This window comes from Crassostrea angulata, chromosome 10 (assembly GCF_025612915.1).
Source record: "Crassostrea angulata isolate pt1a10 chromosome 10, ASM2561291v2, whole genome shotgun sequence".
In the NCBI taxonomy this organism is placed as follows: Eukaryota; Metazoa; Mollusca; class Bivalvia; order Ostreida; family Ostreidae; genus Magallana; species Magallana angulata.
In genome coordinates this window covers 5,986,691-6,006,386 of record NC_069120.1, presented here as the reverse complement: position 1 = coordinate 6,006,386, position 19,696 = coordinate 5,986,691, and the positions used below count along the sequence as shown (strand labels likewise).

The 19,696-nt window shown below is 36.5% G+C and overlaps 1 protein-coding gene across 1 annotated transcript; it reads right to left on the bottom strand.

The window, feature by feature from the left end:
• Positions 1-316: 316 nt before the first annotated feature.
• On the bottom strand, positions 317-2,536 carry LOC128168161 (myb/SANT-like DNA-binding domain-containing protein 4). Its single transcript, XM_052834275.1, has 3 exons — positions 1,600-2,536; positions 1,148-1,294; positions 317-930 (listed from the first exon to the last, which is right to left on the bottom strand). Exons 1-3 carry the CDS (start codon positions 2,087-2,089, stop codon positions 701-703), a joined length of 867 nt encoding a protein of 288 aa, XP_052690235.1. The 5' UTR covers positions 2,090-2,536; the 3' UTR covers positions 317-700.
• Between the last annotated feature and the right edge of the window lie 17,160 nt (positions 2,537-19,696).

Below are 19,696 nucleotides of genomic sequence, written 5' to 3'. Positions count from 1 at the left end.
TAAGTCCCCGTCTTTTGAGGAAAATGTATTTGTTAACAGGAAAAACTATCATTCAATTAACACTATGGCTGTCTGTGATGCTAAATTAAAGTTTATTAATTTGATAGCTAAATGGCCGGGATCATCCCATCATTCATTTGTATGGAACAATTCTATACTTTGCCAACTTTTTGAAAACAAGAAAATACCAAGAGGATGGCTTTTAGGTGATAGTGGATATCCCCTTAGGCCATATTTGTTTACACCTGTCTTAAACCCAACAACCCACAAAGAAAAGTCCTATAATATGACACATGCGAAAACAAGGTGCGTCATTGAAAGATGCTTTTGAGTGTGGAAAATGCGGTTTCGTTGTGTGGACACATCAGGAGGTGCACTACAGTTCTCGCCTGAAAGAGCCTGCAATATCATAGTGGCAACTGCATTTTTGCACAATATCTGTATCGATAATAAATTCCCAGATCCAGAAGGAAGAATTGTTATTAATCACGGAAATGACTTTGTGTATCGTGGAACACTGAATGATGGAACAGAAAACAGAAGACATTTGATCGAAGCTAGATTTTAAGTAGCATGTTTCTATTATTTCATGCATTTCATGCGGTGTGAAATATTTGGCATACAGAAAGTAGTATAAAGACATCTACATAATTCGTTCTTGAATTGTAAGAAATAAAGCATTCACAGCTGAGTTATACATTTATTGCTGTGAAGTGATTGTGGCATTGGAAATAATTCCAAGCTGACAAAGTTTTATGCTGTGTTTCTCTTGCTCCAACTGCAGTCTTGTTTGTTCGATAACGAGCCTTTGTTCTTCAATATGCAGCCTTTTCTTTTCAACTTCCAGCCTATTCTTCTCTATTTCTAATCTTTCTTTTTCAACTTCAATCAGTTCTAGTGATGGCGTTTTGTCAATCTTACGTTTCTTTGCTGATAAAAAAATAAGGAATCATAAATATATTATATGCAAACAATGAGAAAATTGCTATTGAACGTATGTGATTGATAATTTTATTGCACAAAACTTTGAACTTGCGTTATAAAAATAAAAGCAACAAAAGGTTGATAAATATGCTTGCAGGTATCAATATTATACCACCATCCTTTAAAAATTAAATCTAAAGCTTGAATTTCAAATAAATTTTACCGCTTATGAAGGTTGATGTACGTATGATTGAACTTGATGTTGGTGTGTCATTCAGAGAAGAGTGTGCTGGTGATTCCGGTAACTCCTCGGCTGTTGGAGCTTCTGTTATGATGAGCCCACCTCTTCCTTGCATATCTTCGGATTCATCTTGAAATAAAGCACATAGGGATATATATTCAAAAAAGTACATGTATATAATTTCATCATAACCTTTGTTTATATACACACACACACACACACACACACACACACACACACACACACACCGTTTGTTACAATAAAATCAAATTAACTTTATTACAGTCTGTATGAAAATATGTCTTCCTAAAACGAATGCACTATAAAATATGTAGCATTATGTTCTAAATTAATCGTATTTGTTTTGTATGATACATCGGACGATCAATTATTTCAAACTTTAAATAATTTTTATGTAAATTATATGAACCAACTTTGCTCCTTGTCAACAACAAGAGTGTCGATGCCCCCGTCTAACCCTGATATCGCAGTTTCTCCAATGATTGACTGGATCTTGTCCTCTACAAGGGTAACGAAACAATCCGCCGGCAATTTACCACCACCGGTTTTTCTTTCCTCTCGTTTAATTTTGGAAATTTTTTTCTTTGTGTCACTGCAGAGGACACTCCATTTCTTTTTTAGGTCGTCTGCTGTACGTGAAAATGAGCTGTAAACCGAATTCACTTTTGTACAAATTAAGTCCCATTCCCGTTTTTTCGCCTGATTTGTCACAGTTGAGTTGTGTTTGGAGAATATAATATCTTTTCTTTTCTCCACTTCTTCTGATAAGATGATGATCTCTGCGTTTGTAAAATTCGGACTTCTCTTTGGTCGAGACATTGTGGTGTGATTTTGTAAATACGAAAGCATGTATACGTGTAAGCACGGACTTTTTACAAGGACTAGACAAAGAAATGCACCCATTCATGACGAAGTCACTGCCGACTGTCCAGAGTGTTCGAATGAGGTTGACCGAAAACAACGACCGAAATGTTCATATAATAGCAATTAAAAGCTGCTTGGTTAGTTTTATGAAATGAAAAAGCAAATATCAATAACTCAAAGCTACTTTTATTCAAAACTTGGCCCCTCCCTCCCGACCACATAATTACTGAATAAATGATTGTAATTACTCACTATAATACTCATAATACAATTTACCTATCATTAAGAAGTATTTGGTTTTTGTATATAATTATTTATATATATATATAATTATATCAAGATTTAGCATACTGCTTGCAACAGTTTATTTTAGACTAAGAAATCAACCTCCAATAAAAAAAATGACCTATTAACTCTTTATCTATAAAAAATAAGTGGATGTTGGAACCCGTTAACTTGAAATGATTGCAATAACATGACTCTTAAGATATGTCCTAAGATAGATTTACAATAAGAAAGTTTTGTGAAACAGCTATGACAAATCTTAGGAACTTCCTAAGTTATAACTTAGGCATATCTTAAGTTCTATCTTAAGAAACATCTTTACGAAATCTTTGTGAAACGGGCCCCTGACCTTTATGCGAAAACAAGGAGGTAAAATTTGATTAAACTGATAGAATCATTAGGTTATATGGTCTGTCTGGCTGTGTCAAAATTTCTTGTGTCAAATAATGAGAAGACTCCTTCCTTAATGGTCCTACACACACCAGGGAAAAGTTTTGCCTACAAGCCAATTGTTCTAAATTACTTAATGATATGGATTTTTAGTATCTGTTCGGCTTGAAAATGACCCTAAAAAATATCTCTTTTTTGGGGAAAAAATCAATTTTTTTAAATTTTACCGCTATTTATGAAAAGTATTCGAACTCGGGACCTGCAAGTTGGTAGACTGAAGGAACAACCACTGCGCCAAAGAGATAGACAACAAATATGGGTTGTATAAACTGTTTCATAATGCGCTAAAATCGCCATGTTGTGACATATTGTCATAAAAAGTAGAAGCCACGGGCTGTCGAGGATCCTTTTAATTGTCATTAATTGTTCAACTCTGATTGCCTAAATAAAATGTTAAATCGCTATATTTGTTTTAAAAAGATATAATTTGTGATTTTTTTTCAAACATTGGCACATATAAAACTGAGCCAGTTTTTAGTACTGTAAATACTTTGATTTATCCTAAACGGCTCTTCCGCGAAGCTTCTGGGTCGCGTAATAGTTTTGGTTACATGACATAAGGCGTTTAGCGTATTCACAAATCCCTTTCCCCCCTTTCTGCCGGTCATAATTATATCCTAATTTCTCGTTCAGGTAAAGAAAATTGTTTAAGAAACTATGACAGTAGGCGTAGATCTAAGTCGTCATTCGGTCTCCCTTTAAAACCATCTGCCATCAGTCGTTTTCGAAAATGTAACCGGGATTTTAGATTTGTTACCCACAATGAATATCTGCACTCAAATTCCTTTACACATTATTTGCCTAAACACGCGAGACATACATGTACCTAAAAATATGCATAACGACTGGTTGGTTTCGTAAGCAAATTTACCAACAAAAACCCCATGACAATTTTTTTAAAATGGGAACCTGAAGATTAAATGGAAATATTTGCCGAGATTCACAAGACTATTTTATTTATTTCCTATGTTTGGAGCACTTTTCAATTTTCATTATTTCAATGCCAATTCTACTTCTGATACTTTTCGTAGCATATGGAACAAAGGTGTACATGTTAATTCAAGCAATGAAATTCAATGCTTATTTTTGGATGTCGTCGGCCCTATTCAAACCAAGCGGTGCGGACAAATTATCATACCCTAAATTCATGTTGATGTCTATTTGTATGAAATAAATGTGCATTCAAATACGCTCATAGTCAGGGATATGAAACATACATGGAACAGCCATATTAACATGTTATTTAGTTCGCTTCAGCGATATAAAGATTTAGTGCCAGAAACATTGTAGAGAAAAGTTGATTAATTAATTCATTAAGTAGTAGATATGCTTTAATGATTATTAAGTCAATATCAAATTTGATATGTAAGATTGAACGTTTCATTTAAAATTTCAAACAAATATAGTCAGAACACGTGATGACGTTTATATTTCTGCTCATGGCGCATGAATTATCTTATTCAAAGGAAATTGAACGTCGCAGATTTCCAATGCAAACAACAGGAGAAATATTCACTGAATGTAAATATTTTGAAATGACATGACATTTTGTCCTTTCATGTAGATCAATTCTAGTGATTTAGGAAACCGATCATAACATGAAGGTTGTTAGTCAAGAATTAGGGCTGGAAAAGTGGGAAGTTCTAGGAGTTATGTAAGAAACTGCAAGTTTTTAATTAGCATTTGAGATATATAACAGAGCTATTGGAAATCACTTAACTAATAGTAAGTCATCGAAAATTATAAAACCCTATCCAATAGTCCCTATAAAACCCTAGAAAATTCTTCGACAGAAAATTCCCCAGCCATCAGAAATATTAGAAGTATATACGTGAAATATGATACTTAGATGTCAACTCTTGTGCTTTGTATTTGATACTGAAAAATCGTAACACAAAAGTAACGTACCCATACATTAATGCAAACAAGATAATCAATGCCTTACTACTTAAATTCTCAAAAAGTGTTAAACTTACCCATTCTTTTTGCAATTGGTTACCCACGTTCTTTGTATAAATTATCTCGTTCTTCTCCGATGACTCTGGGAATTTCTTAATCGGATGACAAAGTGAAAATAATCATCACATATATGCATTCTTACTGTTATTTTTGCTCGTATAATTATTCAACACGTATCTGTGGAAAGGTAGTTTTTCGGGTAAAAAAAATTGTAAACGACAAAAAAACAGAAATTAACAAATGTAGCATTTGAAATCTCTGAACATAGCGACGTTTCTTCTATTTTAAGATGACAGATCTTGACCTTAAATCAGTGAAGCGCATAGAGACGTACAGTGCAGTATTTCATAATGAAAGTATGAGCAGTTCATTGTGCATACTTAATTATGGAACGCCTCAACTGCCTTATGTAGATAATCTTCATAATATGATGATACTTCAACATTACATGATGGTACTTTAACATTACGTGCTGATACTTCAACATTACATGATGGTACTTTAACATTACATGCTGATACTTCAACATTACATGATGGTACTTTAACATTACGTGCTGATACTTTAACATTATATGCTGATACTTCTTCATTACATGATGGTACTTCACTATGCCGTGGTTCTAAAAATAGGGAGGCGTCGCCTCGGGATCGAAATACGCTAAAACTCAGAACACGTAAATGCCTGTAGAGGTGTAGAGTATGCTGTAAAGTTTTTAAGACTGGGCTGTTTCTCTGTTTCAGATAGGACTAATGCCCACTGAGACTAATTTAGATCTAGATACTCAACAAATGCTACTATTTGATTAAGTGTCATTTGAAAGGGTTATTTTAAATTTTAAAAAAATAGTTGCTTGGTGAGACCATTGGGGCTCAGCGCATAAAAATCAGGGGGAACTAAAGTTCTAAAGGGGATTTTTGGTCTAAATATGTGCATTCAGAACCCAATCTTTTGGCGCTCGGTCAGATTGGACTGCTATAAATATTAATAGCACCTAAACAAAGACTTCTGTCATTTATGTTAGATTAGACTTATGGGGATTGATGGACTCTCCCTGGAGATCCACGTGTAGGAGTGGGTAATGTACATGTAAGCACTGATTTGTTCAACAGTACAGTTACTGCTAAAATTAGATTCAACAGCACTAAATGCAGTGCTCTATCCTTTGCATGAATGGGGCCATGATCTTATAAGCTGTATGTGTGGTTGTCACAAAAGAAGTTTTTAAAAACTGATATTTTATTTTTTTAAACGAGGTGAAAACACATATGTAACTATGGAAATTCGATCATATGTAGATTAATAGATAAAATATTTTAAAATACGGGACAACTGACCCCCCTCCCTTTTTTAAAAATTTACTTGTCGAGATTGAGTGGTAGGTTTGCACCCTTCACAATAAATTATGCTATGTGCGTGCACTGGGATCTGCTGGATGATTGCTCGTACTCTGATTCCCTTAAAAGTCCCTTGAACAGTAAAGTGTCTCTGTTTAATGGCGTAGAAGCGCCAAAAAATAGGCCTGGCTAATAAAGGTAAAACAAGCATCATTTGTAGGCACCCGCTTGCAGGATTAAAACATCAACCTACGACATAAAACGTACTTATAAAATTGACATCGAATTTGAAGGCGCCTATTAAACAGGGACGACTCGGAAGTAGTTTGACACATAAAGATTTCGGCGCAGGTTCTTACAAATATAATGAAGGTGAAAGTGCCCCAATTCCCTCCAGAATCCAGTTTCACCCGAGCGGCACAAGCTCTATTTTTGGCAATATAGATTTTAATAATAACCAATTGGGTTCGAAAAGTGTCCATTCTTATACATGAACAAGGAAATAAAGGAAGTAATAAATGAAGCTTGTTTGAATTGTTGTGTAGCTTGACTTAAGTCCTATACATTGTAGACACTTGATCAAATAGTAGCATTTGTTGAGTATCTAGATCTAAATGAGTCTCACTGGACCTTAGTCCTATCTGAAACAGAGAAACAGCCCAGTCTTAAAAACTTTACAGCATACTCTATACCTCTACAGGCATTTACGTGTTCTGAGTTTTAGCGTATTTCGATCCCGAGGCGACGCCTCCCTATTTTTAGAACCACGGCATAGTGAAGTACCATCATGTAATGAAGAAGTATCAGCATATAATGTTAAAGTACCATCATGTAATGTTGAAGTATCAGCACGTAATGTTAAAGTACCATCATGTAATGTTAAAGTATCAACACGTTATGTTAAAAGTACCATCATGTAATGTTGAAGTATCAGCACGTAATGTTAAAGTACCATCATGTAATGTTGAAGTATCAGAACGTAATGTTTAAGTACCATCATGTAATGTTGATGTATCAGCATGTAATATTGATGTATCATCATATTATGGAGATTATCTACATAAGGCAGTTGAGGCGTTTCATACTTAATCATTGAAATAAAAACACATGCAATATAAAAAATGGATGCACATACGGATGCCTGTTTGCTAAACCATTTTGTGATATTTGCCGTAATATAAACACAACATGAGTTTTCAGTGATATGCTGACGATACTCAATTGTATATGGCAATTACACCTACTAGCAACTGGATAGATAAAGCATCTCGTCTGCAGACTTGCCTGTCTGATATTGGTTCTTGGATGCGTTCCAACTATTTGAAGATAAATCAAGAAAAAACAGAGCTAATTGTCTTCAAAACACAAAATTAATTACTTCAAAGAACTCAATATCAATTTTGACGGCAATAAAATTAACGTCTCATCAATTGTAAAAAAAAAATTAGGTGTCATTTTTGATTCGGTACTGAACATGGATCACCAGGTTCAAAACATTGCAAAATCATGTTACCACCAACTACGGAACATTGGTCGCATTTCACCCTTAATATCAGAAAGCGCTAGTAAAACCCTTGTATGCTCGTGACCTCTCGTTTGGACTACGGCAATGCCTTACTACACGGTGTATGTACCAGTTCCTTGTCAAGACTTCAAAGGATTCAAAACACAGCCGCTAGGATTATAACGGGTACTAGGAAATATGACCACATAATACCAGTGCTGGTCAAGTTACACTGCCTTCCAATCGAGCAGCGAATTCAATACAAGCTGATCCTACAGGCTTTCAAAGCCTTACACAGAACATCGCCATTTTATATACAAGAACTGGTCCAGGTCTACAAGCCAAATAGGTCTCTGCGCTCAGAGAGCTCTATACTCCTTGTTCAGTCGCGTGCGCGAACTAGGTCGTATAGTGACAGGCGGTTCGACGTGGCCAATTCTACATTGTGGAACAACCTTCCCCAAAATCTTAAATTAGGGGGAAATTTTATTTGTTTTAAAAAATTATTGAAAACTTATCTTTTCAGAGAAGCTTATCCAGACTATTCTTAAGTATTTACGCATTTAAAACTTTATTTTATTGAGTACAGAGACAGCACAGCATTCATTTTTACATGTAAACAAAATTTAGTGTTATATAAGTTTAAGTTTTTAAAATTTAGTGTATTTAGGTATATTATTTATGTTCTTCGCTATTTATGCCAATAACTTTTAAATGTACAGCGCTATAGAGTAATTTTATTATAAATTATATATGGCGCTTTATAAATTTTGTCTAATAATAATAATGATAATAATAAAGTTGCAACTCTCAAAGCTGCAGTCAATACGGTTTTTCCGGTTTATTTTTTTTTCGGTACTCGAAGTACGACCTTGCAAAGATCTACTTAGCTGAAATTGATGATGTATGGAAACATTTTGGTAAAATATACTGGTTATTTTTCTTCTGAACAGTTAATTTGAAATCTGCAATTTCAAATTAAATCTAAATGCAAAACCAATATTTTATTTTATAAATCTTTGAAATACTCCATCCTGGCTTAAGGTTGACTGTTGGCGAAATTTGAAAGGCGGATTCCGTACATGGAAAACGCTTTGCATGTTATATAGACGGATTCCATATTATTCATAACCGGACCTTATTTCAAATCTTAACCGTTCAAAACATTAAAGGTCTTATTGATTTTACGGACAGGATTTATCAAATATCAATATCATGCAATTATTCAAACCAAATTTTAAACTCTACTATTTGTTACTCGCAACCAAAACAGATTTTTTACTTTCTCACAAAAAATACAAAAATATCATATAAAATAGTTGAAAGCATGTATCCTTCTTTGAAAAACGAAATAAAAATTAAATAAATCAAAAAGACGTTAAAATGTTTTGAATATTTTTTTTTAATGAAAATAAAAAGCATCTTTTGTTCAGATTTTTCAAACCTACGGATAAAATCTGTTATAGAGACGTGTCTTATTGAAAAGAAATAATGGCAATCATTTTTTAAAAATTGAATCAAATGGACGGAATTTTAGAAATATTACTAATTTTAAAATTTGGCTGATCCTGATTGAAAACAAATTGATCCCGATCTGAATGGCAACAGTTTTGATAATCAACAATATTTCTTCACATGCAGACATAAAGATAACAGACGAATTTCATTGTTCTCTTAATTTACAAACCAAATTACAACCAAACATCATCTAGAAAAGCCTTTAACTGAGCTCGTTTTTGACTTTGTGCCATTTGTGTTTTCACTTAAGTTAGTTTTTGGTGTTTTTGAATGTTAGTTTAGATGTAAATTCCAACATTCAAGTCGAAATTTCCAAATAAATGTTTAAATTCCAACATGATATTAAAAATTTAGTGAAAACAATATTTATTTAGTAAATTGCATCATATATATGTTAATAACAGGTGAACTCAGAACCTTTTACTTTCAACAAGAAATTTCTGGACAAGGTTAAAAATATTGTTGTTTTCACTTTCAGATAAATTAGCGTTACCATATAACAATAATTCAACATTATAAAAATATGGAAGTGTTAGGATTATATTGATCCTAACTCTGGAATATGTATTACATGAAGTAAAAAATGGTCAGTACTTTCAACTTCGCCGCAAATACAAAGAGGCGAGCTGATTAACTTTCTTTGAAACAAATGAAGATTAAGACCTCTCCATTCTAGTCTTAGTTTGGAGTGTATTGATTTCTCGCAGTGGGTGCGTTGTTCTTGTGTTGTAATTATGTCATTGAGTGTTTTGTGATTGGATGATAGTAGATTAGTAATTAGGAGCCATATTGTGAAATATTTTGTGAAGTTGAATATTTTTGTATAAATATACAAACGCAATACATGATTAAAAGTGTTTACGGTATATGGAATATAAGAGGACTACATAGGAATGGCCATTTAGTTTTAAGTAGAACATTAATCTTATTCGTTTTCCCCAATTTATCGAGAAAAAAAATTCTTTAAAGTGAAGAGTAGCACTTATTCTCGAGGATTGAAAAAAAGTTTGTTCAAATTTATTTAAATGCTTCATTCGTATGATTATTGAAAGTAAATAATTATTGCGTGGACCCTGAGGTCCACGCAGAAAATATATAAGCGAGGTTAAACTGGATGCAACGGGGAAAATTCAGCCTGCGCATGAGCTAGCCTGGTTCCTATGCGTAATGGATAGCTCAGGGAACCAGGCTAGCACACGTTATCTGAATCGGGATCGGGATTCCGTGCCATATGCACACATAAGTTTAAAGGCGCTGTAATTGTAAAGTTGTCGGTAAACAGTACAGAAACAAAGTATTCCTTTTAAAGAAATGATTGTAATGTGATATGAACTATCAGTATTATGAAATAAGTTAATGTTATGCCGAAACTACAACATGCATCAAATAGCATAATTTGCAATGTTTTGTTATTTTCCGAATACACATGTAACTTAACTTTACTTTTATAGTAGGTGAGGCTAGAGAACTTCCCGATCAAATTTTTTAAGCATTTATGTATGATTGAATAATTATGTCACTGTATAAAAGTTTAAATCTCAAGAAAAATGCATCAAAATATATATCAACATAAATATTGTTTATTCCAATAATCAAAGGTTTACACTAGGTTTTTCTTATCAGAAAACAAAGAACATTTTAACATTAACAAGTCTACACTATAAGGAATTGTTCAACCTCAACAGAAGGTACTTAAATCGTTATCAATGAAATGAAATTTTTAATTTACACAAAGCTGTCACTGCATAGTTAACAAAGTAGTGCGAATCGTAATGTGTGTGCAAATAGTAGAATTCACCGAATGCCTGATACTATACATGCAAACTTCATTCATAGATAGATCATAATTATTTAAGAAGTATGAACCCTTTAAATTCCGAGATAAAAAGTCAGGACTATACATACATGTATACGTAATACAACGTACAAATTTAGTGGTTAAAAGCAGAGGGCTAGAATCGGTGGAATGTCTGATAATCTTAAGGCTCTCACGTTTTCGTTGGAAACACATGCAAATGGTCCACGTATTGGTGTCCTTTTTTTAAGGACAGCAACTTGATATTCATCTCAAGTGGACAGAATGGGAAAATTTCGAGTCCTACTTTCGTTTCAGTATGGGTACAACTGGGTATGAATTATTCTCAGCACATGTTTTCTCGTATTTAAGTTATTTAGTGCATATCCCATAAAGTTGTCACGTCTGTCGTCAACATGGCTTACAAATGTGAAATACAATACTCGAATGCACAAATGTCCCATTAGTTTCTAACTGATTATGAAATCAAAACTCCATAGGTTTAACAAACGATAAAGACAAATTGAATAGGAAGGAATTTTGTCAGGTTCTGCTTAAAGTGAAAAAAAGTACGGTAAACTCGAACAAATATATAGATTAATAACATTATATAATAATATGCATGAATTGGAACTTTTCCCTTTCCTTCTTGCAATTGTTTAAATAAACACTAAGTTACACTAGGTTCATAATCTTGCCAAGTGAAATTTTGTATAGTAAAAACTTAGAAAAACACCCAAAACAAGTTACTGTAAAATCTTTAAATTTCTTGGTGGCTCAGTTTTCGTGGAATGTGTGGGTACCTCTCATCCATGAATTAACCCCCCCCCCCCCCCCCCAAGAATTAAAACATAAGGGTTATAAAGTCCGATTTCATTTCTTTTTTGCAATTAAATAATGCATGAAAATATTTCCCCACGAACCTGTAAAATTAAAGCAATCCTCGACAATTGGCCCATGAATCCACAGTACTCGAGTATGATGAATGAAGTTAACATTCTTAGACAATTAAAAGCTTGCAAAATTTAAAGAAATCTACGAAAACCGAGAAGGATCATTCGAGATTCGAGATTCAAAATACTAGATTCGAAATACGAGATTCAAGATTCGAAATTCGAGATTCAATATCTAAATTAACCAATCAAATCATGGATCGGAAACCTGTATCCTAGCAACATCAAACTGTTCTAAATAAAGACCATTCGTGCATGCTCTTTCCTACAAATAATGTCTTAATAGCTCTTATGTAGTGGTTATAAAATGGTTAAATTAACATTGATGAATTAACCCCACACAATATAAACAATTAAATTAGTGATAACACTGTTGGTTTTGCGAATCTATGTGATTTTGTTTGTCCTGTATGTATTTTCTTCCCGAACAATTTTAACCCGTAGTGTATTCATCCCAACTGTGTAAAAATCGGCTCGCGAAAAACGATCTGTTTTATCTAAATAATTAAACCTGAGTGTGGTTTTAGCTATGAAACGAAATTCAATGAAATAATCGACATGTCAAAATATAGGTTATGATAAAGTTTTAAACCATAGAAGATATAATGATTTACAACCTCAACGACAGCAATCCAGATAGGAATAGTGTAGGGTATCAATGTCATTGTCGATATGAGAGAGAGAGAGAGAGAGAGAGAGAGAGAGAGTTTTGTAGTGTCGAATTCAATTTTGATTTAGAATTTGAAATTGATTTGAATGATACAAGCATATATAGACAATTAAGCCTCTCAAAGGAGAAAAGAGAGGAGGTAGCTAGGGTAGTACAGACCATCTAGCAAGCTTTAATTTGAACGGTGTTAGCGCAACTGTGATTTACATTGACTCTCTCTCTCTCTCTCTCTCTCTCTCTCTCTCTCATCACCTATCATTTCATTTTCCGTGGAGGGGTTTGGGGTAATTGTGATGTCTTACATTAGCTAGCGAAAATGATAAAAAAAAACCATGAAATTTTCTTTAAATTGTGTGCGGACGTTGTACTCAATAATCTGTTTTCAGTATATAAAATTCTTAAGGCTCTCACGTTTTCGTTGGAAACACATGCAAATGGTCCACGTATTGGTGTCCTTTTTTTAAGGACAGCAACTTGATATTCATCTCAAGTGGACAGAATGGGAAAATTTCGAGTCCTACTTTCGTTTCAGTATGGGTACAACTGGGTATGAATTATTCTCAGCACATGTTTTCTCGTATTTAAGTTATTTAGTGCATGTCCCATAAAGTTGTCACGTCTGTCGTCAACATGGCTTACAAATGTGAAATACAATACTCGAATACACAAATGTCCCATTAGTTTCTAACTGATTATGAAATCAAAACTCCATAGGTTTAACAAACGATAAAGACAAATTGAATAGGAAGGAATTTTGTCAGGTTCTGCTTAAAGTGAAAAAAGTACGGTAAACTCGAACAAATATATAGATTAATAACATTATATAATAATATGCATGAATTGGAACTTTTCCCTTTCCTTCTTGCAATTGTTTAAATAAACACTAAGTTACACTAGGTTCATAATCTTGCCAAGTGTAATTTTGTATAGTAAAAACTTAGAAAAACACCCAAAACAAGTTACTGTAAAATCTTTAAATTTCTTGGTGGCTCAGTTTTCGTGGAATGTGTGGGTACCTCTCATCCATGAATTAACCCCCCCCCCCCCCCCCCCAAGAATTAAAACATAAGGGTTATAAAGTCCGATTTCATTTCTTTTTTGCAATTAAATAATGCATGAAAATATTTCCCCACGAACCTGTAAAATTAAAGCAATCCTCGACAATTGGCCCATGAATCCACAGTACTCGAGTATGATGAATGAAGTTAACATTCTTAGACAATTAAAAGCTTGCAAAATTTAAAGAAATCTACGAAAGCCGAGAAGGATCATTCGAGATTCGAGATTCAAAATACTAGATTCGAAATACGAGATTCAAGATTCGAAATTCGAGATTCAATATCTAAATTAACCAATCAAATCATGGATCGGAAACCTGTATCCTAGCAACATCAAACTGTTCTAAATAAAGATCATTCGTGCATGCTCTTTCCTACAAATCATGTCTTAATAGCTCTTATGTAGTGGTTATAAAATGGTTAAATTAACATTGATGAATTAACCCCACACAATATAAACAATTAAATTAGTGATAACACTGTTGGCTTTGCGAATCTATGTGATTTTGTTTGTCCTGTATGTATTTTCTTCCCGAACAATTTTAACCCGTAGTGTATTCATCCCAACTGTGTAAAAATCGGCTCGCGAAAAACGATCTGTTTTATCTAAATAATTAAAACTGAGTGTGGTTTTAGCTATGAAACGAAATTCAATGAAATAATCGACATGTCAAAATATAGGTTATGATAAAGTTTTAAACCATAGAAGATATAATGATTTACAATCTCAACGACAGCAATCCAGATAGGAATAGTGTAGGGTATCAATGTCATTGTCGATATGAGAGAGAGAGAGAGAGAGAGAGAGAGAGAGAGAGAGTTTTGTAGTGTCGAATTCAATTTTGATTTAGAATTTGAAATTGATTTGAATGATACAAGCATATATCATATACCTAGTAGTGTATCAGCCCTGATACACGTGTTTTGGACTAGGTGAGACAGCAACCGGAAGCTAGGGCTGTATTGCCCTCGGGGCTGATATTTCTCTGTCTCAGCCCGTCGTCAAGGGGGTGTATTGCCCTCAAATTTGAAATCGATAATTTCCATATATCTCCGCTTTAAATTAAAACTAGTTTGTGAAATAACGATAGAATTACGAATATATAATACAAATTATCACCTTACACGTCTGAATATTTTTATTTATTACCGAAAATTGAAAAATAATAATTCAAAAATAGCGCCAAAGAGTGATGTGTATCCAAGTAGGGGAGGTAACCTACACTACGCTTGTGTATCTAGAACAATAGTACGCTTTATTTAATATCAATCAACGTTTAAATTATGGAGGATATAGAGAAGGATGGAACGAGACTTAATCTTAGAAAACAAGAGATTAGACTGTAAAAATTAAGGTGTTAAAGTAATGGACGCGCTTATGAACGTTCTCAAACAACTTTCTAGTTGCTATAGAATCTAACAGTATGGATCTTTATGAATGGAATCTGACGGGAAACTTACGAAATCCCAGTGAAAGAATTTGACTCATAACGAAGCTGCGTAGGAGGGAAGTTTCTCTCTCGATAATTTTGAATTCTAGAAGATAGTGCTTCATTTCAGACGACAGACTCCCTTCTACTGTATTTCAAATGACGATGGTTTGTCAACAAAGTCCGACAACTCTTACAGTTTTAACACATATAAAAAGAAATAAAAACGAACAAGTTTTGTAAATCCGAAAAAAATCTATAGCTTCTTCATGATAAATCATATTCCTAATTTGGAATTTAAATTTGAATTAAAGTCGTTGATTTTAGATATATGATATAAACAACATCACACTTTTGTTTTGATCTCGTCCCCGGTATCAGCCCTCGGGCTTGGGCCGATACCAACCGCTCGGGCTGATACCAGGGCCGAGATCAAAACAAAAGTGTGATATTCTATATACATAGACAATTAAGCCTCTCAAAGGAGAAAAGAGAGGAGGTAGCTAGGGTAGGGCAGACCAACTAGCAAGCTTTAATTTGAACGGTGTTAGCGCAACTGTGATTTACATCAATTTGACTCTCTCTCTCTCTCTCTCTCTCTCTCTCTCATCACCTATCATTTCATTTTCCGTGGAGGGGTTTGGGGTAATTGTGATGTCTTACATTAGCTAGCGAAAATGATAAAAAAAAATGATAAAAAAAACATGAAATTTTCTTTAAATTGTGTGCGGACGTTGTACTCAATAATCTGTTTTCAGTATATAAATTTGGGGGGGGGGGGGGGGGGGGGGGGCTATATAGTCCTCATTTAATTTGTCGGTTATTTTGTCCCCACTTCGTTCTCTCTTCGTTTTCCAGGCCTTTTTTTGATTTGGCTCGGCAAATTAATTTCAAACTTTCTGAGTAGCTCCATGACGATGCACTATAGATAAATTATGAGTAGTTTTACTTTTGATAAATAGGTATATATAATAATATATATATCCGTACTTGATTAAATTTGCCACTTATAATCGGATTTAATGTTCCAATAAATATAGGGTAGGATAGAGTAGACGGGACTTTTTTGCGCATATCCTACTGTACCATTCATTCAACACAGGTATTAGCACTCATCGAGTTCGACTTGCTTTCATTTTTTTATCCACTGGTTTTAAAGCTATTAATTTTTGAAAATATTTCGAATTTATGGCCTGATTATATATAAACAAGTTGCTGTCCTTTAAAAAAGGACTACAATACGTGGACCATATGCATGTGTTTCCAACGAAAACGTGAAAGCCTTAAGATTATCAAAGTTTCAACCGACTCTAGCCGCCTACTTTAAACCACTAAATTTGTACGTTGGATTACGTATATGTATATGACTTTTTATCTCAGAATTTAAAGGAGGGTTCATACTTCTAAAATGATTATGATCTATCTATTAATGATGTATGTATAGTATCAGACATTCGGCGAATTATACTATTTGCGCACACATTACGATTCGCACTCCTTTGTTAACTCTGCAATGACAGCTTTGTTTAAATTAATTTCATATTTTGATGAATTTTTCTCGAGATTTAAACTTTTAAACAGTGACATAATTATTTTAAAAATCACACTGAAATGCATAAAAAAATTTAATCGGGAAGTACCCTAGCCCCGCCTACTATCAAAGTAAAGTTAAGCTACACGTGTAAACGGAAAACAACAAAACATTGCAAATTATGCTATTTGATACTTTGTTTCTGTACTGACTACTGTTTACCAACAACTTTACAATTACAGCGCCTTTGAACTTATGTGTGCTTGTGGCATGGAATCCCGATCCCGATTCAGATAAACTTGTGCTAGCCTGGTTCCCTGAGCTACCCATTGTAGTGTTTGTGGACTCGTTCCCCGTACGGGCTATCTATTAGCCCGTGACGTCACCACGCGGGGAATCTGCACGAGCGAGGATTCTACCGCATGCAGTCAGCGAGAGAGAACATAGGACATGTGCTAGGCGAGGCGACAGGCAGTCCAGCGGCAACCCACAGATATCATCAGTGATAGTGACTGCGAAATACAATATTGGCGCCCAACTCGAGGCCCTGGACTTGCCAGTTATTCCGAGAAATTTTTTTTCCCGTAGAGTAAGCCTGTATCATTTTGTTTAGGGAGTAAATCGCGTTGAGGCCGCCATTTTGGGGGCCCTCGCGTGGTCAGCTTTCCTGTTAGTTTTTGTAAACATTGAGCCTGTTTTAGCTTTGTTTGTGCTACTTGCTTTGATTTATCATCATGTCATTTGAAGAGGCTCTGTTTGGTTTGGGGTTGGATGAGAGATCGCCCCGATTTATATCTATGTCTCATGGTAGGGATGAGTTTTCACGGGGTATTAGGCCCGGCTGTGTGTACGGGCCAGATCCCGTAAGTATTGTTAAGCAACCCACATACTTGGACACTTCAGGGCATGTTAGGGGAAGCTATGTTGAGAGAGCACCCCACAGTGATTACATAGGTCCTCCCCATGTTTGGGTTGAGTCTCCTGAAAGATTTGAGAGGGGGAGGGGTGAAACTTTAGATCCTGTTCGTTTGTCGGCCAAGAGTTTAAGTTCGCCAGCTGGTGTTTGGGACTTTGTTCCACCTAGTGACAATTTAGGGGTCCCCATGTCACAATGTTCCCATGTGGCCCTTAACCCTGGGGAAGCACCTACTGTCAGGGATACTTCTTTATGCCCACCCGAGCCTCAGGGGCAAACCCCAAATTTGTTGGATTTTGACCCCCTTACTACCCAGGATTCAACCCCCAGTAATCCAATGCCCACTGGGCCTGCACCGTCAGCACGGCCCGGATTCCAGTCCTCAGATAACCAACCAGTCTATTCACAAGGGGTTACACCAGAGTCTAGGGATGTAGTTCAGGGGCAGCAGTATGATAGACCAGTTCAGGCAGTTGACTTAAAGCCCCAGGTTCCACCCACCCAGAACCACACTTTCCCAAATGCACAGTCTCAGCTCAGTGGTGGCCATCAAGATGATCGGTATTCACCAGGCCCGTTTGTTATGGGCGGGTGTTCGGATTATCGGCCTAGTAGTTATCCTGTACCAGTACCTGGGGTCCCCTCCCAACCTTGTTATTTTGGGGGTGAAGGAGGGGGGAGAATGGCACATACATATGAGCCCCCACCACTGAAAGACCTTTTAATGTAAGTCACGCGCGGATTCCCGCAGCGTCTCAATGTCCCTCGGATTACGCGCGGATACCCGCAGCGTATATCCATCCCCCGGAATACTCGTGGAGACCAGCAGCAGCCTATGGATTACCTGAAGATGTGCAGACCCCTGCACCGCGCTACAACCTCCAAGAGTTTCTTGCACCACCCACCAGCTACCACAATCCGACAACCTGGAGTAGGCCGAGGTATAAGGATTTGCATTTTGATGGGAGATCCAGCTGGAAGCCATTCCTGCACAAGTTTGTTAGATTGTCACGAAGCCAGCGCTGGACAGAGACTGAGCAACACGACCAGTTCTGCTTCTTTTTGGAAGGAACCGCTAGCGAGTACTACTCTCTGTTACTGGAGACCAGCCCTGACTTGTGCTTTGCTGACATCCTGAGGAAGTTTGACAAGCGCTTTGGCTCAACAGCACCTGATTTGGCCCACCAGCTCAACTTCCAGTCTGCAGTCCAAAACAGCGGTGAGTCCCTGAGGCAGTGGTCAGACCGGGTACTGACGTTGGCTTCTCGTGCCTTCCCCCAGCTACCGGATGTTCACACTCAGGCTATACCCCGCCTGTGTTACGGGGCAGAGGACCAGGAGGTAGGCCTGTATGCCCTGGATGGCCAGCCCAAGACCGTCGATGAGGCTGTAGACCGGATGCAGTTCTACCGGCATTCCCGACGGGGCAGACCCCCATGCAATAGCTACAATGCAGTGAGGAGTTTGGTTGTAGACGAGGAGTCGAGTAAAAGAGATGGGAAAGCCGAGAGTCAGATACGGGAGTTGAAAAGCCGAGTGCAGCATCTTGAGAAGACCCTAAAGGAAGTTCTGGATTCGGTCCGGCTTGGGATCCCGACGACTTCTTTCCCTAGATGGCAACCTAGCCCAAGGACAGGTCAGTGTTTCAGATGCGGAAAGACTGGGCATTTCCGTAAAGAACGTCCTGCTGTCCTTAGACGGAAGGTGGAAGGAAGCGCTGGAGAGGTTGTAGATCACTCCCTGCGTAGCCGTGGTGCCTGTCAAGGAGTTGCAGATGAAGGGACCAAGACTTGCAGTCAATCGCCCAGCAGGCAGCTTCGCACTGTGTGCTTACTAACCCAGGATGAGAAGACCAGTTTCAGGAAGCACCCTGCAGATGACTCATGTGTTGTAGATAAGGACGCCCCTTGTCCCAACATAAGGTGCAGGAGGAAGCGTGGTAGGCGTAGGATGCGACACAGGAGACCAAACTTACTGAAGTCCTTCTCCACAGATCCTGATGTCCCTGAAGAGGAAGTTACTCCAGTGGACAGTAATTGTCGGCTGCAAGTGCTGAGCAGCAAGGTGGTTCCTATGGAATCCAAGTGCCCTGAGGCCAAGGGCAAGGATGACATAGTGGGAGACTCTTGGCCCCCAACCCAGGGGGCCGTCTCGAATGATCTGTTTGTCATGGCAGCGCGGACAGCCAGTACAGCCAAGCTGAACATACCTGGAAGCATTCTAGAGACAGAGGTGAAGGA

Excerpts from the sequence above, each read along its gene's own strand:
- LOC128168161 (XM_052834275.1), bottom strand. The coding sequence starts at position 2,089 with ATGGGTGCATTTCTTTGTCTAGTCCTTGTAAAAAGTCCGTGCTTACAC. Across the intron at positions 1,295-1,599 it reads TGTTGTTGACAAGGAGCAAA|ATGAATCCGAAGATATGCAA; the intron begins GTTGGTTCATAT and ends CTTTATTTCAAG. Across the intron at positions 931-1,147 it reads TACATCAACCTTCATAAGCG|CAAAGAAACGTAAGATTGAC; the intron begins GTAAAATTTATT and ends TTTTTTTATCAG.